This window comes from Alosa sapidissima, chromosome 1 (genome assembly GCF_018492685.1).
Source record: "Alosa sapidissima isolate fAloSap1 chromosome 1, fAloSap1.pri, whole genome shotgun sequence".
NCBI classification, from domain to species: domain Eukaryota; kingdom Metazoa; phylum Chordata; class Actinopteri; order Clupeiformes; family Clupeidae; genus Alosa; species Alosa sapidissima.
Genome location: NC_055957.1, coordinates 27,769,805 through 27,794,100, shown reverse-complemented (window position 1 = coordinate 27,794,100; position 24,296 = coordinate 27,769,805). Strand labels below are relative to the sequence as shown.

At 40.9% G+C, this 24,296-nt stretch overlaps 1 protein-coding gene across 3 annotated transcripts in view; it reads left to right on the top strand.

Annotated features, from left to right (window-relative positions):
• LOC121709413 (vimentin-like) overlaps positions 1 to 22,333 on the top strand; it is a 117,865-nt gene extending 95,532 nt beyond the window's left edge. For all 3 annotated transcript variants that reach the window (XM_042092746.1, XM_042092760.1, XM_042092753.1), the window contains 10 exons: positions 1,036 to 1,136; positions 1,659 to 1,787; positions 2,138 to 2,239; positions 10,137 to 10,257; positions 12,359 to 12,440; positions 12,720 to 12,840; positions 14,080 to 14,255; positions 18,263 to 18,475; positions 18,758 to 18,821; positions 19,291 to 22,333. In XM_042092746.1, the coding sequence (XP_041948680.1) occupies positions 1,036 to 1,136; positions 1,659 to 1,787; positions 2,138 to 2,239; positions 10,137 to 10,257; positions 12,359 to 12,440; positions 12,720 to 12,840; positions 14,080 to 14,255; positions 18,263 to 18,475; positions 18,758 to 18,821; position 19,291 (1,110 nt within the window). In that variant the 3' untranslated portion in view covers positions 19,292 to 22,333. The remainder of the gene's footprint in view (positions 1 to 1,035; positions 1,137 to 1,658; positions 1,788 to 2,137; positions 2,240 to 10,136; positions 10,258 to 12,358; positions 12,441 to 12,719; positions 12,841 to 14,079; positions 14,256 to 18,262; positions 18,476 to 18,757; positions 18,822 to 19,290) is intronic.
• The last annotated feature ends 1,963 nt before the right edge of the window (positions 22,334 to 24,296 follow it).

The window sequence follows — 24,296 nt, the reverse complement described above, 5'->3', positions numbered from 1 at the left end:
ATGTTCATTGTGGTCCTGCCCTGTCTGCTATATGGTTTAGGAATAGGAATATAGCAACCCTCCCAAGCAGCACCTTCCTCTGGGATCTAATCCCTCTCGTATCTACCACAAGTGAGCCAGAGCTGAGCCAGGTCCGGGCCAGATCCAAGCCAGACCCGCCTCTCATCCGGGCCTGCCCTGTAAGCTGCAGCATAATGACTTTGGTGTTTGCCTGTTGCCAGTGTATTTTAGAAGCGTGTCGCCGAGCATTCCTATAGCGGGATGACTCACTCACTCTGTGACCAGCCCCAGGCAGACCAGTTACAGTACCCACCGCATTCACTCACACACATAGGCCTAGTAGCCATTTAATCAGGTTATTAACTTCTAACATGACATTCATGGAGCGGCCGCTGTTTTCAGTTTCCATCAGCACACTTTCAGTCACGACTCCAGCCGAAGAAATGCCCGCTGAGCAGCTATAGATAGCTGAAAGTAATGGGCTGTGCCAAAATGGGCTTGTGATGGTGGAAATGGCCCTGGTTTCCATCTATTAAATTTGGCCAGGCTGTTGTAGATGTGGAAATGCTGGTTTGTATTTACGGGTGCTTGTCCAATAGCTCTGATTGATGTTGGCCTGATATCCTCCCCTGCCATCTCCGCTCTGTTTTCTCTCCATCCCTTTATCTCACATCTTTTTCTTCTGTTTGTGTCCTCTCCTCTCCTTTCCTCTGTTCGACATTCTACTCTTTTTCCTCCACGTTTCTTCTCTATTCTCACACCATCTGTTCCTTTCTCTTTCTCTCCCTCTCTCTGTCCTCTTCACTCTCTCTTCTCCTCTCCACCCCTCTATCACTGTCCTCTTTTACCCTAACTCTTTTCTATAAGCCTTCTTTCTCTTCTGATTTTATTTTCCTTTTCTTTCTCATTCCTTCTCTCTCTTCTCCTTCCACTCTTTCATTTCCCCTCCTCTCTTCCTCGCTCATGCTTGTGCCCTATGCTCCACATCCTCCTCTCTCCTCCTGTCTTCTCTCTCCACCACTTTTGGTTTTTCAGCACTGGCTGACAGAGTTGGAGATTTTTGCCATGCTGTTTGCTGCTGCTATCCATGACTACGAGCACACAGGAACCACAAACAACTTCCACATCCAGACAAGGTAACAGGTCAATTTACTTTTAAGTCAATTCCTGTCGAATAGGGAGGAAATGTGTTCTGTCTAACCAAGACATCAAAAACGCCTTTAATAAAACACAATGGGTACACTGTATTCAGTGTGTCACCATCATAAATATGTAACTCCATAAAATGTTAAAACATTAAACATTGGATCATAAACTTAGGTGAGCTGTGCAGCAAGTAACAACCATGTCTGCACCACATTCAGGTCCAGTAGCCATTTCCTAATCCTACCCTATCTCTCTCTTCAACTTGCTTCCTGTTGCTTTCCACTTTCCTATCTTAATATACAGGCAAAACGCCCCAAAATATACTGTCAAAAGTTGAAAATTTAACAGAAACCCATTACACAAAAGAGCAGGATAAGCAGGGTATTGTGTATATAAGGGGAGAAGCCAATTTTCACCCAAATTTGGCCCAGAATCTGAATCCTTTTTCAGAACCAGTGGCTTTGTGTTTGTGAGCAAACACCAACGGCCTGCTGTTTCTATGTGACTTCCAGGTCAGACACGGCCATCCTGTACAATGACCGCGCGGTGTTGGAGAGTCATCATGTCAGCGCTGCATATCGCCTCCTGCAGGATGATGATGAGATGAACATCCTGTACAACCTGTCCAAGGATGACTGGAGGTACTGTAAACAGATCACCCAGCTTCGATCTTTCCCCCCTGTTGCAGGGTCTTCAGATTCCATGCTCATACATATGATATGCGCTGTGTATGTTTTGAACAATTCTCTAGCATAAGTTATCTATTGTTACACAAACATGTGTGGTGTCATATAGTACTTAATGACTTGTTTGAATTGTTTGTATTGTTTTATACATGTCCTTAAATGAGTGTTAAATAATAGATAATGAAGACCTATCCTATCCCAGAATCTCATCAATTCTCTCTCTCTCTCTCTCTCTCTCTCTCTCTCTCTATCTCTCTCTCTCTCTCTCTCTCTCTCTCTCGCATGCTCTCTCTCTGTGTATTTAGAGAGTTGAGGGCTCTGGTGGTGGAGATGGTGTTGGCCACAGATATGTCCTGCCACTTCCAGCAGGTCAAGACCATGAAGAACTTCTTGCAACAACCAGAGAGGTGGGCAGTCTGCCACACACACACACCACTTACCACTCACAACACACACCCTCATACATCTCTCTCTCTCTCACACACACACACACACACACACACACACACACACACACACACACCACTCACAACACACACCTTCATACATCTCTCTTTCTCTCTCTCTCTCTCTCTCTCTCTCTCTCTCTCGCTCTCACACACACACACACACACACACACACACACACACACACACACACACACACACACACACACACACACACACACACCACTCACCACTCACACTTGCACTCACATAAACACCTCTCCACACCCTTTCATCTCAGGAGAGAAACTGCTGAGTAGCCCAGGGTTAGACACACACACACATACATTTGTCTTCTCTGACTCACTGCTTTGGAATGCATGAGTAGAGGTTTGGAAAACGTATTAATGTGTAAATCAACAGCCAAGTTTACATCTGTCAAAATGTCTTATATCAATTTTGCATTATGCAGTTTTTTACTATGTTCTACAGCAAGACTTAGAAGCTAATTAGATTGTGCAGAGTGTTGTTTTTGTGATTTAATGTTATTCTAGAATAGGTCTAGCAGGGGGTTTTAGCCCCTTTAAATAATACATGATTTCATTAAACATGAGAGGTAGGGCAAATTTGGGTAATCGTAAACTCTGGGTGATTTATTTTTCTAATAAGTTTTAGTGACAGATGGCTGAGAGACTACCCTTACCCAGAACATAAAAATCACCATGATGCATGAAACTGTCTCACCACCAGTTCAAAAGTTACTCTGTCTTCTCTTTTTCCACACTCCACAATCAATTCTCTCTCTCTCTCTACCTCTCTACCTCTCTCTCTATCTCTCTGCTTCTTCCATTTTTCATTTCCTTCCCCACTGCACTGCACTGCACCCCCCCCCCCCCTCCCCCGCCACTCTTTGTCTGTTTTGTCTCTGTTTCGTCTTTTACATTTTAGAAAGCTTTCAAATACTCAGCACTTGGAATATGACTGAATGTTAAACAATATGCCCCACAAGTCAGTGGTTACAGCACAAATAGATCACTTTAAAATGGCATTGTTGAAAGGAGGATGAGGAGGCAGAGCCCTTTCTTTAGATGAATTTACATGAACTCTGTGACAATCAGCTCTCAAAACGATCTGCTCGTCTACTGTACATAGCAAAAATATGTTTCCAATATTCTAGGACAGTGGTCCCCAAACTTTTTCTTCTGAGGGCCAGCTCACTATGCCTGGCTCTAAGAGAGGGCCAGAGACTCGGAGTATATCATAAATAGCTTAGTGCTGTGAACAACAGCAGTCTACCTTAGTTGAATATTCCATTACATTTAATCATAGGCTACTGCAATTTAATACCATTGCTAGCTGTGTTTATGTTGCCACCATGCCATATCAGTGTAAAATGTAGCTCAAATGAAATAATACTAATAAAAAGACTCTGTTTCTTTGCATACATAGCTCAAGTTGTGAACAAGCAATATCCTACAAATAATTTAAAGTTATCAAACTATGAGAGTTTTATGAAGTGCTGGCAAACACATCTGAAATGACCACCATTCTAACTTTCACTCACCTGATGAGAACCTTGAACTCTGTATGAACATTTGAACGTGTGAATAAAAAAATAGAAATAATTATCCCAGAAAGTCCCAGAAATATGACTTAAATAGAAGTTAGTTAGTTATTAACAAATAATTGATAAACTTTTAGAATACTTTGAGCACTGATGCAGTCAGCAGCATAGGCCTCTTACATTGTTTGCAGGTAGGCCTACATTTCATTCCGTTTTCGATGGCAAACGCGAAACAGCGCCAAAACAACCACCAGTAGACAAAGAGAGTATTACATGTGTACTGTTAAAGGTCTCATCTCATCGTTTTTTCATTAATTTTGCAGTGGTCTGTAGTATTGATGAATGCCCTGTGAGCCGGTTTTGGTGAAAAAAATGCTGTCCTGCGTGTGTTTCATGCTGTTCTAGTTTGGTGGGGAAGGTGGGCGGGGAGGAACGACTGGATTTCGCCTCTAGTCATGAATATTAATGACATGCTAATGAATTCACCTCTGATTGGCTAACAGTACTGTGACGCTTCCTCCAGTGCATCCTCATCCGATTCTGCCTGTGCTATGCTCCATATTCAACTTTACAGTGCTAAAACCTGGCTAAAACTCGAGTCAAAACTGTTGCACAAAATGTCTTCGGAGATACAACTTCATGTGTTTGATCCTAATATTCGAGTAGGAAGAAGAACCGCTTCCTGATCATTTGTCGGTGAACGTTGGTTTAATAGAATGGTAACAATTGCCTGTCAGCTTAAAATTTCTCCTAAAAGAGGTAAACGTTTGTGACAATCGTCATCTTGCTTTCAAGTAATAAACAGTTGGAAACGTTTTAAAATAAAGACCTATTTCTTTACACAGTCAAAAGTCTTTGCAATCTTCCTAGTAGATATTTTACTTCACAACACAGGTAAGCACCCTGAAATGCAGTTCAGCCACTGACCTAGCCTGCTAATGCTATCGGAATAGCTAGATAGTTATGGTTTGAATTCCATGATACTATCATTGAAAGACCACTTGGTCATAGCCCAATATATATATAGATCTAAATGCAAACACGCCTACCTAGCTATATTTTGTTGGAATTGTACCAGAATACCTACAGAAGCAGAGAATGTGTGCTGCAAGACTTCTCCGGTAATGAGAACTATGGCTTTGATAGCCTGACAATGGCAGAGGTTAGCCTACTCAAGTTGTTTTCTGTCACGTATGACAGAAAAAGTAGCCTACTATAGTATTTTGGGACTAAATATTACAGCAATCTTATAGGAATACTATAGTATTTGGACATACTATAGGTACTATAAGACTACTATAGAAAAACTATAGCGGCTACAGGATATTATAGTTATTAGTAGTACTTTTACAGTATGTCCCAATTATTTTTATAAGATTACTATAATATTTTGTCCCAAATACTATAAGATTCCTATACTACTTTTTCATAAGGGGATTGCTCATGTGGTTAGAAAAATGGGCAACACCAGTACCCCTGTTGTCTGTATGACCCTGTACCCAGGATTAGAACCAGTCTGCCTTAGCATAATGTACTCCCTTCAAAATGCACTAAACATTCGACTATGACAACTATGGCCCTCTGTGAGACAGAAGATATGAAAGATAAGATAAACCTTTAGCTTAAAAGGGACAAAAACTGATGAAACTCCTAAAACAAATATACAAAACAGGTCCATTTTCAATAAATAACTTTATTATATTTACATACAGCAGTACTCAAAGTGTGGTCCGCAAGCTATCTCAAGTGTTCCACAAGTAGATGTGGTAAAATATAATAGATGAGTTGTTTGCAATATTGAACCAACTTGTATGTAAATCCAAACAGTTCTGCAACACTGATGTAACCTATGCCAGTTTAAATCATATGAATCCTCTGACACCATAAGCAAGGTGGTTCAGTGAGAAGGCCTATTGTGTAATATACTGTTGAAGTAGGTCTACTGTTTTTTTTTTTTTTGCTAGGTGGTCCGTGAAACACTGACAAATAGTAATATTGCAGTCTATTAAAATAATGCAAACACAAAACAAGAACATCCAAACTATGCATAGAATTAACAATGTCCTCTTTTTGCCAGACGATGCAGACATCTGGCCTACAGATCCTTTGTAAGATGGTGCTGGGATTATTTAGGGAAAAAGGTCTGAGTTGCCGTTTCGGCTTGTATTGTCCTGGGGATCCGAAGGGACAACACACAAAACACATTCGTTGGCTGTGATGATTCTATTACATTGCTCTTTGATTGCGCTGGGCCATAGGTGGAGCCATCAGGTGTTATTGTGGAGATGTCGCTTTCATCCTCCTCCTCCTCTTGATCAACCCGAGGTCTTCTAGCTGGCCTTGGATGAACAGGATTGATGGCAGTAGAGGTAGCAGGCCCCCATGCCCATGGTGTATGCGAAGTGCTTGTATCAATATTCATACTTTTCATGAAGTATTCTGTTTGGGTACCTAAAGTAAATAAATGTGTATTACTGTCAAGTTACAAGATACTAATAGTACACAGGACATTCACTATCTCACACAAAACTGTACTGGCACAATGGAAACAAAAATATTTTAGTGACTGTGGTAAGGTGTATGATTTACTAAGTAGCACACCCACAAGAAGACATTCGGTAATATCAATTCTATCTTACGCAATTCACGGGTTTCATCAGGTCCATTTACACAGGTGTATTAATCAAGCACCATGCAGTCTACATTCATAATCGAGGTGCTTGATTTTATACACCTGTGGAAAGTGACCTGAAGAAATCCATGAATTGACTTTCCCAAACATTGACGAGCACATAAGAACCTGTATTAGCCTACTAGAAAAAGACTTCTAGAAACTAACTAGCACAACAATAAAAGTTAGATCACAAACCTTTGCTTCTAACGTGATGACCTAATGTAGGCTAGAAAGCTGTGTAGCCTGACATGAGGATGTGCTCTGGAAGACATACAAAACACTAAGTAAACAGCAAGTAATCAAACAAAACATCATTGTAGGCCTACAAAGGTCAATGTAATAATGGCAAGAAGACATAAATTAGACTGAAGTGTAAATACCTGAGCTCTAGTGATAGCAACTTAGCCTAATAGTGCACGGGTATTGTGTTTTTGATTTTCCCTGTTTAGACTAGAACAATACCCGTACTTAGTTGAGCATAAGATATTGTTGCTAATATTATTATTTGTGGTTTAACACTTAGGTTAGAAGATTATAGGTTCAACAAGCTAAATCTCTGGGTAGTGTGGTCAGTTTCTTATGAGTGTAGCTACACCAGGCACGTAACTGAAGCATTCCGTTCGCGTTATGTAACGTTACTGCAACAATTAGCTTCCAATAGGCCTAATGGCCTAATCAATGGAAGTAGCTACACCTGGCGTGTTAGTGGCCTGTAGGCTACATTCGGGAAAATAGTCCATTCCTCTAATGGATTTTACCAGAGCCCTTCCTATTAGACATTCTCTGATTTTACACGTCGCGAACAGAACACTTCAGTTACGTGCCTGGTGTAGCTTCCTGCAATATAGGCTAGCCTAAGCCTAGCTTGTACCCTTTTCATGCATGCTAACGTGAAGAATATGAACATGCTATTTTGTAACAGACCTTAGGTGGAAAAGTTTGTTTGTACTTACAGCCTGTGAGCTGGTGGTCGATCATCATGACGGTACAGAACCAGGTTTTCAGAACATCGATGCAAAACCACTTTCTAACTGTAGGCAGTGACTGTGGTCGAAATGATTGGAACACAGAACTAATGTTGCACTACTTCGGTGGTGGTGTTCCAACGATAAATCCGAACCATTTCTTCCTCAACTCATGTTTCTAAGGCAAGACATGCAACATTGATGTGTTATTGCCACAAATAACACAGGCACGATTTTTTTTCCGCCATGTTAGCAACTTGCTGTTAACTCCTACTAGCTGCAGAGAGACAATCCCCTAGCCGCAAAATCTTCCAGTCTTCCTGTAGGCGTTCACAAGCCAAGGTGGGCGAGGCCATGAATAATCAGTTTCCCTTCGGCCTCATTGGGAAGGGCTCTTTCTGATTCGCTTCTTTTTCCGTGTATTTTCTTTCATTGGCTAATGCGGGCAATGGGGGTAGAAGATCATTTTCACGTGTAGCATGCATATGCAACTTGGAGTGAGCTATAGTATTTCGAAAGTAACAAGTATTAAACGGTTTCTCAGTGAATGAGACCTTTAAGACTCGCCATAGAGAATGAATGGGGAAATTACGGAGGTTATAGTTTGACGATGCCGTACTCCCATGCGGGCCAGATGCTATATACCACGGACATGTTTTGGGGGGCCACCCACAATGAGTTGGCGGGCTGTATTCGGCCCGTGGGCCGTAGTTTGGGGACCACTGTTCTAGGAAGTTTTGTGGGTTGACATAATGTAGTTCACTTGAGGTAGTGTGCCATTAAAGGTATTCTCAAGCTACTGCTTTACAATAACACATTAATGGCACAGCATACATACTTTATAATACATACTATAAATGAATATGTGTCAAAACACTCGTAGAGCTTGATATTGAGTAGTGTGCTGTATTAGAATGTTGCATGCTTTGAATGACATCAACTCAAAAGCCCTCAAACTGGTTAAATTAAATAAAAATTAGGTAACACTTTACTTGACAGGATCGACATAAGAGTGACATGACACTGTCATGAACACATGACACTGTCATGACACATGAAACCTAACCCTAATCCTAATCTCTAACCCTAATCCTATAACCCCAACCCTAACCCTAACTGTAAACCTAACCCTAACCCTAAACCTAACCCCAATCCTAACCCTAACTTGTTTTGACAAAAACCGAATGTCACTTAATAACAGAAGCGTTATGTCATAAACGTTTATGACTTGTTTATGACACGTTCATGACAGTGTCATGTCACTCACTCTTATGTCGACACTGTCAAGTAAACTGTAACCCAAAATTAAATTAAAACAAATGTTTGTATGAAGAATAGCCTATTTGTGTCGTCTAAGAGAGGGCCAGAGACTCGGAGTATATCATAAATAGCTTAGTGCTGTGAACAACAGCAGTCTACCTTAGTTGAATATTCCATTACATTTAATCTATAGGCTATTGCAATTTAATACCATTGTTAGCTGTGTTTATATTGCCACCATGCCATATCAGTGTAAAATGTAGCTCAAATTAAATAATACTAATAAAAAGACTCTGTTTCTTTGCATACATAGCTCAAGTTGTGAACAAGCAATATCCTAACCCTAACTTGTTTTGACAAAAACCGAATGTCACTTAATAACAGAAGCGTTATGTCATAAACGTTTATGACTTGTTTATGACACGTTCATGACAGTGTCATGTCACTCACTCTTATGTCGACACTGTCAAGTAAACTGTAGAATGAAGAATAGCCTATTTGTGTGGTCTACCTCAGATGAGTTCAACTGAAATGTCTTTCGGACCCAGTTCCAATAAAATGGATATTGGCCTACCCAGTTGAAAAGTGTTGACGTAATGAGGTTTTACGATGTCAACTCCACCTCAGGTGAAGCCAATGGTGCATACAGACACTGGCCTGAGATGTGGTAGCATATCATAAAAAATTAGAGGAAGAGGACAGGCGGAGTTGGCTGCTTTTGCTGAACACTTCAGCATTCAGTCCAGTGACTCTCCTGAGGAAGCTTTCAGTTCGCAGGGTTTCATCCAGCCTTTGCTTCCAGCTCGGTTTTCTCATTGATGCTGTACCAGGGGGGCTCTCAGATGTGCTTTCAGTCTGCTTATCTCTCCTTTCCCCTAGCCCTTCCTTTCCATCACAATATGTTTTTCTCATTTTTTCCAAAATAAAAGTCATTCTACTACATAGTTCCACACACACTGAGATTACACAAACACAGACAACTGTAATATGACTTACAGAGAATTAAGTAAATGAAGAAGTGTTTCAAATATTAATGCAAACAAATGAATACCAAAGTAAGGCTTCAGTAAAATAACCACACACAGAGATGTGTGCACACACGCAAATGTGCACACTAATAAGCACTAAGAAATAAGATTAAAATGAAATGCATCAGCATTCATCATAAACAGCTTATTGGGATTCGCAATGTGAAGTCTATCACAGTATGGCAAAATGGGATGTTTGAACAGACAATTTAATATCCTGTCTCTGTCTTTGATTTTGTGTGTGTGTGTGTGTGTGTGTGTGTGTGTGTATGTGTCTATCTGTGTCTGTGTCTGTGTCTGTGTCTGTGTGTGTGTGTGTGTGTGTGTGTGTGTGTGTGTGTGTGTGTGTGTCTGCGTGTGTGTGTCTGTGTGTGTGTCTGTGTGCAGCATTGACAAGTCCAAGGCAATCTCTCTCCTCCTTCATACGGCTGACATCAGTCACCCTGCTAAGAACTGGGATCTGCACCATCGCTGGACCACCTCCTTATTGGAGGAGTTCTTCAGACAGGTGTGTGTGTGTGTGTGTGTGTGTGTGTGTGTGTGTGTGTGTGTGTGTGTGTGTGTACGTGTGTGTGTGTGTGTGCACGTGTGTTTCAGAGACACAAAAAGAGAAACCAAGATAAGTTGACTTTAATAGTGTGACTTGTATTTCTCTGTCACTTTTCTTTGGTCTAATATCCTGCTCCACCAAAATGATAGACGCAGGCTATTTTTAAGTGTCAGAACAAGAAGTTCCTCTCTCCACTTTGCTCTGCGGCCTATTTCTGAGATGCATAGATTCCATCTCCATATTGAGGATTGTTTGTTTGCCTGTTTCTTTATTCATATATTGATCTGAGAATCAAACAATTGATCTTTCTCAAACAATTATTTCAGACTACAGCAGCTCCGCTGTCCCAGAGCTGGGGCATCATTACTAATGCCATTATTCTTTCATGATGCCATTCTCCCAACAAGCCAGAGATGTTTTAGCAAATGGATTGCAATAGAGTCCTGTTCCTAAACGAAATGCATTTGTGACCTTGTCAGTTTACTTATTACAAATTACTTTGGGGTGTGTGTGTGTGTGGGGGGGGGGGTTCAGGGTCATCATTGATATATGTGTGTGGGTGTGTGTCTGTTTAGGTACACTACCAGTCAAGTTTGTGGTCACTTACAAATTTCCATTACACTCCATTATAGACAGAATACCAGCTGAGATCAGTTGCATTGTTTTTTTTTTAATCAGGGGAGCAGTTTTCAGATTACATTATGTGCTTACATAATTGCAAAAGGGTTCTTGACTGTTGTAGAAAGAAATGGCTGATCTTTAATGCAATATCGACATTGCCCATTATCAGCAACCATTCAACCCATCACATTTCTAGCCATCACATTCATTGACACAAGGAGAGACTTTGTTTATCGTTGTTCAGTGTGAACACTTTTATCGTTATGGTTATAGTTATCGTTATCGTTCTTGGTGTGAATGACCCTTAACTGAGAAAACATTAGAGAACCCTTTTGCAATTATGTAAGCACATAATGTAATCTGAATTGCTGCCCTGATTAAAAAACAATGCAACTTATGTCAGCAGGTATTCTGTCTATAATGGAGTGGAATGGAAATGTCTAAGTGACCCCAAACTTTTGACCGGTAGTGTATTTGTAGTTTGCAGTTTGTGCAAAGTCTTGTGCAAACAAAAATACTTCTATTGATAATTTATAAATCATTAGTGGCTAGTGAAAAGCCTGAATATATTAACACTTTTTGTTTCCTTTAAATTGCTTTGGCAGTGTAACACTGCAGCTATCTGTAAACACAGTGAGTCACTGATGTGGGGTTTTTCATTTTATACCTGAGTAGTCAACAGCACCAAGCCCAGCCCAATGTGTTGAAGGGTTTGATAATATTTTCAGCCCATCTTTGTTGATCTGTTCATGCATTTCCCCCTCCTGAATGTGAATTGTGCATCTCCTGAAATTGCTTTGAGTTTGTGCTCTATTGCCTTTGACAAGAGTCTTAGCTACAATTTACATTATGGTATACTGTACACAGTAGACAGCTACAGCTACACACTCTAACAACTAATATACTGTAGATCTTTCTCAGAGAACAAAATTGAAAACAAGCTAAGTTACAGCCTGATTACTTCCTGTATGTTGACAGTGAACAATTCAGTTTAGTTATTGGCATGTCGGTGTAAACACTGAAGCTCAGTGACATTGTAAGACAGCTTGTGAAAAGTAGTTTGTTGGTGCGCACATCCAAGGCAGGTGCTGTACAAAAAGTGCTAGGCTATCAAAAGGAAAAAAGGTGGAATGTCCGCACACTTGCTCCCATCGGGAATTTTTAATGACTTTCACCAGTGTGTACAGCTACACACTCTAACACACTGGTGAAAGTCATTAAAAAATCCTGATGGGAGCAAGTGTGCGGACATTCCACCCTTTTTCCTATTGTAAGACAGCTTGACATGTGAGTGAAAAGGTGTCCTTGGAATTCATTGAGTGTGATGAGCGTGATTAGATGGTGTGAAGTAATCTCCTCTGACTGCGCTGACTGTGAGTGAATGAGTGAGGGTGGGAGGTTCTCGGCCCACTGATGGAGTTACCCTTTCCATCTCCAGGGCGATAAAGAGGCGGACCTGGGTCTGCCCTTCTCACCGCTGTGTGACCGCAAGTCAACCATGGTCGCCCAGTCCCAGATCGGTGAGTCTGCATGAGTGTGTGTCTGTGTGTGTCTCTCTCTCTCTGTGTGTTGGTGTATGTGTGTGTGTGTGTGTGTGTGTGTGTTGGTGTGTCTGTGTTTGTGTGTGTGTGTGTGTGTGTGTGTGTATGTGTGTGTGCTTGTGTGTCTACAGTTTGTAGCAAGTGCTGATTGGCTGGGAGCTGTTTTACCATGGCCAGCAGTAGGGTGTGAGTGTTCCAATAATAGGCACTCACTGCTCATTATCTATTTCAGCGTAATTGTCCTCTTTGTCTTTCCAGGGTTCATTGACTTCATCGTGGTGCCGACCTTCACTGTTCTAACGGACATGACGGAGAAGATCGTCACACCGCTCATCGAAGAAGCGGCACACTCCAGCCTCGCTGGCTTCAGACGCTCCAGGTCAGCAACTCTTCACATGTCTTCAGTGGCAATGCAGTCTGCTCGGGGTATCGGAGACTACAGCAGTGTGCACCCCATCACTGAAACATGACTCAACGACTTGAACACAGTCTGCTGAGTCAGAGAAAGCAAAGCACATTTCAAGATATAAGCACAGTATACGTATATCCATATACACTATATTGTATGTTATTACTCTAATTTTATAGGCTACTTTAACGTTCAGATTAGCTTAAGGGTCTGTAAAATATGTACACGTGAATACTGAGTTAACTGTAGCGATTTATATATATATAATAATATATATAATATTGTTAGTCAAACACATGTCATTACCACAGCAAAAGACACACACATATATACGCACACACACACACACACACACACACACACACACACACACACACACACACACACACACACACACACAAGTGAGAAAAGTGAGAATGCCTGCAGCTGGCTCTGCACCTCAACTGAGAGCCTACTCCTCCGCCTCCAATCACCAGCTCACCTCTCCAACTCACAAAACAGCATGCCATCACTCAAGTGTGTGTGTGTGTGTGTGTGTGTGTGTGTGTGTGTGTGTGTGTTGGGAGGTGGGTGGGGGATATGAGGACAATAACATGGGAGCCCAATGACATTTGAACATTTACATCCAATTACTTCCAGTTCCTGCTAAGATATTTCTGAGGTAAAAGTAAACTGCAAGTAGATAAAATTGTGCTGCACTCCATTTTTCAAGTTTTGCTGTTTAGTCTGTTGACCCATTCTGTAGATTCTAACACTGTAGCCTACAGAATCCACATGGCCATCCACCTGATGGTCCTATCATCATGGAGCCTGAGACCCATTTGACCTGGAATCTTTCCCGGTCTGGATGAAGCAATACCATCAGACACAGACTTGGGGTTGAAATGACCTGTAACATTGTTTTGAACAACAGGGAGGGACAGCCATGTGCAGTGCAATTTTATGGGTGAGGGTTCTCAAAATGAGGGCTCTCAACAGGACAACAAGAGAACTTACACCGTCCGTGCACATCCTCATTTTCGTCTGAACACCTCTAACTTTGACACAATCTCTCTCTTCCTCTCCCTCTCCCTTGCTCTGTCTTCTTCCCTCCAACTCTCCATCTCTCTCTCTCTCTCTCTCTCCCTCTCTCTCTCTCTCTCTCCCTCTCTCTCCCTCTCCATCTCTCTCTCTCTCTCTCTCTCTCTCTCTCTCTCTCTCTCTCTCTAGTCTGAATAGTATTACCTCTGTGGATGCCAAGCACAGCAGCATCAACAGCACGGGCTCTGACAGCAGCTCGTCCCACCACGGGCCCCTCCTGGCCGTCGACCCCAAGAACTTCAAGGCCATCTGGAATGAGGAGGTGTCCCAGAACAGGGAGCGCTGGAAGGCCCAGGCTGCCAAAGGTACACGCAGCCCAGTGCCCTGGGGGCTGCACTACAAAGCAAGATTATTATGACCGCCGCTGTCATATAATGATTGTCAAAGGTTTTTTTTTTTCTTTTTTTTTTTTCTATTTTTGGTCAACGATACCCGGAACACCGAAACACCGGTGCACATGAAATTTGGTGGGTATGTAGCCCCACTAGACTTTTACGGAAAAATTTTGTTTCGTCCCCGGGGGCCACTCCCCCCCCCGTGCTGGGCCCCCCGAAGCGCAAAAAAAGCAGTTTTTTCTAAATAACTACCTGAACCGTGGCACTGAGGATGAAGAATCTTTTATGGTATGTTGGTCTCAAGGGCCCACATCAACCTGGCCCATAATCACTCATTTGTGATTTGCACCCCCCCCCGGTAAAAAATGAAAATGCAATATTATTCTGCTTTAATCGGCCTTATCTTCAGTTAAGATGTTCAGAACTGCACCAAATTGTATGTGTATGATTGACCTGGCATTCTCTGGGGGTATGCCAAGTTTCATAGAATTTCATCCATGGGGGGCTCTAAAAACAATTAGGTTATGTGTACATTTAGTGACTGTACACTCATTGGCCTGTAGATGGCGGTGCACACATATACACATGCACACACACTCAGGCACGCACATACTATCGGTATTAGAACGGCCGATACATAATTACAAATTCAGTAGGATTAAAAGAAAGCCAAAAATATTCATCATCATCATCATGGCTGCATTTCCAGTATTGGCGATAAGTAGTCGTTTGTCCACTAGATGGCGCATCGTTGCAGTGAGACGTAATTTAGTTGGAAGTTACAGTTTTTCTCGATCGTTTTGATACCTGTGTCAACTCTGACATCACATTCTCAAAACAGTTAACACCTGTGTCTGAACAAAAGCACTCTGGACAAAATGACACATTTTGCTTGCAAAAGGCTGTTACTCTCTCAAAACACTTAAAACATGCAGCAAAAGCAAATCTTGCCTTCAAACACTACAACTTGTTGCCAATTCAAAAACACTCTTTAATCAATCATTACACACTGGGCAACAAAATGCAAAATCTAGTTCTCAAAATGAGCATTTTTGCTATGTCTGTTTCATTACTTTCTCATTTTTCTGGTATCAGAAAAAAACTCTGAAAAGACAAAATGTACTGAATAAAAAAACAAATTATTCATTCCTCCCAAGATGTAACTGTCATTGACATGTAAGACATACAGCAAACACCTAGCAAGATACTGTAAATTTCACTGAACTACAACTTTCATCGAAATAGACATACAGTAAAGACCTTTTGTACTGTTTTCTCCACCAAATAGGCAATACAGTACTTTGTCTAAATGTGCATTAGATCCATACTTGCAAATAGCAACACAGAACAGACATCTCTTATGTAGAATGAATGATTGCCGATTGAAGAATTGTGCAAAGGAGTTTCACACAGGTGTATCAGAAATTCAGACTTATGCAAGGAATCTATACCACCTGTGAAAAGATGTTTTCCTTTTGTTTAGCATGGGAAAACCAATAGAGTTTGGGGCTTTTGAATGACACCTGTGTTAACTGTTTTGCAAAAGGGTGTGAGAAATGTGTGAACCCAATGAAAATGTGTGAACACATTCGCATGTGATGTGAGATGACTTCTGCTGTGCAAAGAAAGTAGTCATGAAGACCAAATGGGTTCTAGTTTACTTAAGCAGGTAAAAGCAATCGAGAAAAACTGTAAAAGTGGGTTGGAAAAACAATGGACGCTTCCTACAAGGACTGTAGTTTACCGCAGAGAACGTCTAATAAGGATAGGACGATGTTCACATGAAATGTAATTCCCATTTCTTCTTGAAGCCGAAATAAATCTGAGGATGTTTATCGGACATGCTTGGTTTTTACTGCAGGTACGTTAATCTTATAATATCAATAAGGACCTAGGTACAATAATGTTACCGTTAGCGTTGGTTGAGTGATGGAGGCCAATTTGATTGATTGCATTTGTAGAAAACTATAAATGCGGTTATACCAAGCAAATTGATAGCAGCACTGTAATTGTATCTTTCGACTGTCATTTGTTGCACGTGCTACAAAAATCATTCTGTGCAATGGAAGATTTACCAACGTTACACCGGTCTGATACAGTTTTGCCTATACATGCGTGAGACTGAGACGCCTGTTTATTTGTTTTAAGTGCGTGCAGGGTGTGACAGGGAAATCGATATGCTTTGATTCCAGCTTGGTAGTTGTAGTCTGTGAAATTAAAAAGCATGTGTGTGTGAAGTATCCAAACAATGACACCTTCATTCATTTCATGGCTGCTAGCAACACACCTTAAGCTACTGTGTAGTGGGTCCCATTTAGAAGTGGCTACTTCATTTGCGCTTTCCTTGACTCATGGAGCTGCGTGAATTTTATTACAACTTTTCGCCACGATATGGATATGGTATTTATTTGTGTCGACAGCATAGCCTATTGACAATTTTGTAAATAGGCCTACCTTATAAGCCTACCTGTAGCTTAGGGAAGCTAACAGCTTTCTATTAGGATCTAGTTTGTTAGTTGCAGTTTTGTTATAACTCCCTGATGCATTTTTGAATTTAGAATAGCCAGAGCGTGGATATCTCAATCGGAAAATTAAACAATATCGGGTGCCTATGGACGGGTGAACCCAGCCTGATCTGCCCGCTATTTATTTTTTGATTTCTTAAAAAATTGAGCTGGTGAAAGCCAGACTAGCCATGGACCTCAGTTACACAATGCAAGGGAACATGAATCAGCCTATATTTGCACGAACAATAACGGACAACTAGCCTGGCGGGCCATCCTGGACAACAGCTCTTCAACTTTGGCCCGTTAAAATGTGTATGAACAGTCTAGCGACGCATTTCATCAAGGCCCATTTGGACATGTCAGTTATTTGCACCACTGGTTAGATGTAAAACAGCATTTCGTTTCAGACTACTGTTACTTAATTTGTGCATTAACAATAAAGTATCACATGAACTAAAGATGACTAAAATCTTGTGTAGAAGAAGAAACATTCACAAAAAACCCATCCATCCAAAAATGACCTTTGTTTTTGATAGCTGTTGAAAACGGCATGGAACTGACAGAGAGTTTATTAAATAAATAAATAAATAAAATATAACATTATGCTGATACCTTTTGCTTTTCCCAAATACAATGTAGCCTACAGGTGTAAGTGACCTTTCATCAATCCAGTTGCAATGGATGAACTGTGATGAACTGCCCTACTTGTGATTGTTTAGAGATTTTAAAGGTTTTATAACAATGCTACATCTTCTTTGGCTATTCTACAATCTATTCACCTTTTCAGCACCAGTAGGCTACTTTCTGTGCAGCCGCACACACACACTCAGGCATGCCAAACAAGCATACACAAAAGTTTCAAGAGTGGGGGATGGAGTTAAAGATGGAGACGAATTGAAGTGTGATTTATTTTCGCGGAACAGATGTACAGGACTGAGCGGCGGTCATATTTTGTACCGCTATGCGGTACATGTAGTTTATTTATTAGTTAGTTATTATTTGAGCCTAAAGTCAGAGGTGCCTTCAGATTTGACATACAGACGTGATCGTTTGTGGTGAATGTTTTTTTTTTCTTTGAACTTTTAAATATGACTGTTTTCTGTATAAATATCACATCAGGCATTCGTTTGCATTTAACAAAAAAGAACAAAAAAAAAACAAAGATATGTCAATGGAACACCAGTAATTAGAGCAACCACACTGCAGAAAGTTTCAGATGCAGAACGGACTTGCTTCTGTGTTTGCTTAACTCGGGAGTGCGTCATACCAAAAGGAGAGAAGCCAGGGGGAGGGTTTGTAATGCCCTTGGCATTTCAAAAGCATAGCCTGTGTTCAACACTGAGGTGATTGCATAAATTGAGCTTTTTCAGGCATACATGTAACCTTTCCTTTGCAACTTCTCTCCCTCTCTATTTTCTTTGTCTCTCCCTCCACCACCCTCCCCCCCCCTTTTTTTTATTCTGAATACAGAGACAGAGGAAAAGGCCCGCCGTGAGGCAGAGGACCAAGCCCAGCAGGAGGCCCCTGCGGGAAGTCAAGAGGGACAAACTGAACTAGAGCAGCCAGAACCAAAGAAGGAGGAGGGCGAGGAGAGGGACGGGCTTGAGTCAGTGGGCACTGAGAGCCCATTGGATGAGAGCCCTGTCAGCCATCCTGGAGAGGGTGGCAACACTTGTTACAATGGTAAAATAGGGGCATTTCTTGATCATTTCTGCCACTCAATTTGGTTATATGTTCTTTAGAAGTTGTACAAGTTCCCAAGTTCTACAGAAGTTAGACAGGGTTGAATCAATTCAAAGTTATAATTTCGAAATGCTAAGGCACATTCATGCCAGGACGCATGCGTGTGTGTGTGTGTGTGTGTGTGTGTGTGTGTGTGTGTGTGTGTGTGTGTGTGTGTGTGTTTGTGTTTGTCTGTCATTATCCCCAGTATGTGTCATGTCAATCATGTCTGATGAATTGCAGGAGAGGTGTCAGAGGAAGCCAAATCCCCAGGCAGTGATGACAGCATGAAACAAGATGCTGAATGGTAATCAGTGCTCCCACACACACACACACGCACACACACACACACACACACACACACACACACACACACACACACACACACACACACACACACACACACACACACAAACACAAACACAAGCACACACACAAACACATTCATCAGGGTTTTCCTCAGAAACCTCCTGTGTAGTAAGTGAGATGTTACAGCTAAACCAACATCCACTCTGCTATCAGTTCCTAATTTGGATCCTTGCAGTCCTTTGGTTTCCCTCTTATATCATATATAAAGGTATATGAATCCAGTAACACCTGATAACTTTACTGAACTATAATATGGTTTTACTTCCCCAAGTGTTCCCCAAATTGTCAAATTGTTGCAGGAATCCCATACCACTAGTCTATCTATCCACTTGCCTTGTTCTGTTATGTAGAGCCATTGCACCACATCTATATCTAATCAGGTCTCCTCTGATTGTCTCCACTGACAGATGTGGAGAGTGGTTGGAGACAGTGGACGAGGCCTCCATGCTGCTGTCCCAAACCGCACTGCTGCAGAGGAAACAAAGGAGCGGACTCCTCGTCTGAAGCTCTAGTGTGCCCCCTGGTGGATAATGCTGACATGTGTATGTTCAAGTCAATGTTTTTGTTTTCATGTCCAGTGGTACATCACTTGCTTTTTCACTTGCTTCTACTGGTGGCTAAGCCCATGTGATGCCTTCATGTCCATAGGCTCTGGCTTTGTGTCCTGTATATAATGTAAATATACATAGTTCTGTTTTTGTCTGTGTTTCTTTCTTGAGAGAGAAAGAAGGCGGATTCAGGCTTCTGGGCTCATCTTCCCTTTGATCTTGCCTTCAATTTCGTGGCCTTTTCATGTTTTTTTTTTTTGTTTGGTTGTTTTTTTTTCTTTGTTTTATTTATGTGGAATTGAATATAAGACAGTTTATGTGCCTGCATGTGAGTTCATGGGTGCCTGTGTGTGTGAGTGTGTGTGTGTGTGTGTGTGTGTGTGTGTGTGTTTACGTTTTGGTGTGCATGTTCGTTTGTCTTGTACTTTCTTTCTTTCTTTGTCAGTGCACCTGTGCATACAAACATCATATCAAATATCTTCCTCTGTTGTCTTTCTGCCTTCTGCCTCTTTTTATTTTATATATTTGTGTATTTCTTTGTTTATACTGTACTTATCCTGATTCAAGCCACCTGATTGCTTATTTGCCATTTGCTACCTGAAGCATATAGCTCCTCATTGACAGAAGGATTCTCAGTGTGAGTTCACAATGGCAGAAGCATGCCGATATAGTGACAATTATGTGTCCATATCCCCTCAGAATACACAAAACTGAGTAGACAGAAAATCGAAGTTTATAGAATCATTTCCATTCCTTGGTTATATTCTCTAATTTTAGTCACAGATGGAATTTCACTATTTCCAGTCCAGTAGCAAATACTACAGAACCATTGTTGATTGTTTGTTGGTTACTGATCTAAACGTCATCTGTGATTTGAAGCTCCTTCGTGTTCATTTGTTGTGTTGGTATTTATTGTGACTCATGATAAATATGTTTTATGGGTGACAGCAGTCTCTTAGATATCAGAGGTGAAAGATTATTATCAGTGCTGTTATTGGTTTAGTTGTACTTTTTATCGCCACTGTACAGAGTGCACAGACTGCATTCTAATGATATCCTTTTTCCCAGTTGCACATGCCAGTGAAGTATGTTATTTATTTACATTTCTTTCTGATGTGGTGTGCAAATATAATACAGCCATGTAGAATCTCATCATTAAATTGTATCTTCCAGGTTATTTTTGTTTTACCAGTGATTAGGATGGGCTTTACATCACCTCTATAGAAAAGCTGTAACCTATGTCCAAATGTACCTTTGCATGTAGCTAGCTACTGAACAAACTATGGACTGTTTATATGTATAATTATTGTATATTGAAGATCACTGATTCAATTTCTGCTTTGATATGATAGTGAAGTTTAAAAGGCAGTATTTTCCCCAGACATCCTATCAATTGACTTTAAGTGTATCCTGAGCTTCCTGCTTCCTTCCCAGGTTGTTTCTAATGAAAAAAAAAACATAGAAAACAAATACAATGACCAATGATTAAACATACTGTAGACAATCATATTGATGGCTGTATAGGTACACAACTTTGGGAGAGTCTGGATGAAAGGCTTTTAATGTGACACATGTTCAGTCAAGAGAAACCATAGCACTGTGCTTAATATCATCTTTAGTAACAACTCTTGTCTAGTTTTATGACATGTATAGTGAATGTACGATGCTACTGCCATCACATATCATGATGTACAGTACCAAGGTTGTTTTGTTGTCTTTTTTCCCTATTGCACATTCATAAATGTATGCATGTGGTCTGAGCTGATTCAGATGTAAAATACACGATGTATAGAAAAAATATATCCACAGAAGAGGACATTTTGGCCAGATTTAAATTTTTGAAAACCAATGTATTGTAAATTTGTCAATTTTAGCTCAGCATAGCAACTTCAACAAAGCTTGTTTAATGTTTACAGTCATCTCTCAAAGATCACTATTGTAATAGATAGCTATAATATTGTAATCTCATTTGCCTCTGCAGCTTTGTCCAACCTCACCAAACTCTACCTGTATATTACTGTTAATCGTTACCAGTCACTTACATGTACCTGAGCTGTTGGTTTGGGAGTTGAATGTCTGTTGTACATATGTAATGTAATATACACTCCTACTCTGCAGCATCTGTTTGATGTATGATGTGACCATGTCAGTGCTAAAGTTAGAGGATTTGAACTGACTGACATTAGATCAGGATAACAGAATAAGATGCCTGGTCCTATGGAACTTGTCTCTTGCCATTTTTGTTTGATTTTAAAGACACCAAATGTAGTTCCATGCCCCAAAAGTCATGAATGCTTTTCTTTAATTTGATTATAATTTCCGAAATCTGTTGTCAAAGTGAAAATCTCACCTCACCTTACTTAGAATTTCTTCCACAGAAAATCTAAATGAGTAAATCAAAAGGAGGGACTATCATCAGTGCAACTAATCTTATAACTACAGATGTATCTCTGCTGTGCTTTACAGATTTTCCCTTCCTTAATCTATCAAATTTGGCTGAAACAAACACAGGGACAGATTTTATTTTGGAATGACTATTTTCAGTTTTTTGTCTGTTTTGTTGTGTTTAGTTGTCCGCAGGCTCTATATAAAGCAGTTCACAGCAGAAATGTACGTGTTCCCTTCAGCCTGCATGTAGACTGTTTATGCAGGTAGAGACAGCAGGTGACTCCTGCACACTTTAGCTGTGGCACCTCTTGAAAGGGTGACCAAGTCACTTCCCACTGTGACTCTCTCTCTCTCTCTCTCTTGCTCTCTCGCTCATTCTCTCACACTACTTCATTGCTCTCTCCTTTTCTTACTCTCTCTGTTTGGCCTTGTTGGAAGTGACGTGTCGACACTCTAGTTTGCCTCCATGTGACTGCACAGCCGTGACAATAAAGCTGAACTCAAAGGGCTCAGATCATGTGTGGGTGTCTTTGTTTAGTTGCACTGACTGTGTGGCTATGTGTCTTCATTCATTCCTTGGTGCTTGACAATCACAGTATAAAGTCCAAACCTGGTATAGTTTTCACATACTGGTAGTATCTCCTTCCTAGTGTGCTTTCTCCAAACCGCCACTAGATGTCAATAAACTCGCACATCACACCTAAACCACTTCTTACATCATCATGCCATTTGTGAAGGTGTCAATAAACGCCAATAAAAAGCATCAATAAGCTTCAGTACATCCAGAACCCTGCTGCCCGCCTCCTCACCTCCACCCACTGTCGCCATCACCCCAGTCCGTCAGAACATCCCCTGGCTCCTAGTGAGACGCAGGATTGATTTTTTACTGTAACTCTTCACACTTTTGTAAAAATGGTGTTTTCGTATCAAACAGTAAACACAAGCCATCACAATAACAAGCACACAATGTGCCAACTACACACTGATGGTGTAAATAAAAAAAACACATCTGGCTATTTCTTACTCTTCTTCCCCCTCCTCACCTCCTTGTCCTTGTCATCCTCTCCCCTCGCTTCTTCACCTCTGCGTCCTCTTCCTCCTCCTCTTCCTCCTACTTCTTCAGCTCCACATCCTATTCTTTGGCCTCCTCTAATTCTTACTCTTCCTGCTCCCTCCATTGTACCCATTGTACATTACCAGTGGCTTATTTATAGTGCTTAGGCTGATTGCAAAGTGAACTAATTATCTAACATAGTTTTCACATGAGAAAGTGTGCCAGAGAGTTGGCAAAATATTGTAAATAATACATGTGTATAGATTTGCTAGGAGTGTGTTGATCATTTGTAAATTGAGTGTAAAGCAGTGAGTTGTGTTTACAGTTCTGCAAAAAGAGTACTGTGCAGTGGATTGTACCTACAGTTGTGCAAAGTGTGTGTTACAAAATTGCAAACTGAGTGCAAAGCAGTGTTTGTGCTTTTAGTTTTTCAAACTCAGTGAGTGGTTTTGCTATAAGTATTACAGTTTTTCTCGATCGTTTTGATATCTGTGTCAACTCTGACATCACATTCTCAAAACAGTTAACACCCGTGTCTGAACAAAAGCACTCTGGACAAAATGACACATTTTGCTTGCAAAAGGCTGTTACTCTCTCAAAACACTTACAGTTTTTTTCAACTGCTTACACACAAAATCTTTTCTCGTCACACAATTTTCTAAACATGTCATCCAAACATCATAACCTCACACCAAATCTGCAAAACCATACACTAATTCTCAATGTTTGACTCAGTTTTCAATGTACTAAAACACATTTTGCAAAACACCACACTCAATTTTCTACTTAACACACAAAAATCTAACAGGAAGTAACTTGATTTAGTTTTTCAAACACAACCTATCAAAATGCCACACTAAATCACCAGTGCTTCACTCCCACTCGTCACATGTGCAAACACTCATCACTTTATTGAACACCAACGAATCATTGGCTTAGTATAGGCCTATAAATAGGTCAAATGTCAAGATGTCTGTTTTGAACAATGGATGACAACGCAGAAAGAGCCAGGAGAGGTGGAGGTAGAGGCAGAGGACGAGCACGAGGTGTTCGGGTTCGAGGAGGAGGAGTTGGAAGAGGAGGAAGGGGAGGAAGAGGAGGAAGAGGACGAGCTGGACGAGTTGGACATGGAAGAGGACGAGGGCAAAGAAGGGAAATAAGGAGAGCCGTCTCAGATGAGATTAGGGCTACATTTATTGATCATGTGATCAACCATGGGTTGACCATGAGGGAGGCTGGACTGAGGGTCCAGGCAAATGTAAATCGATTTACGGTGGCAGGCATTATCCGAACATATCGAAATGAGAACAGGTATGCAACGACTGTATCTACAGTAATATACTGTACACATAATAGTTATTTCAGCACAACTGAAAAATGCATACAATAGTAGTTCTTACTGTACTGTATCATGTTACTGTAC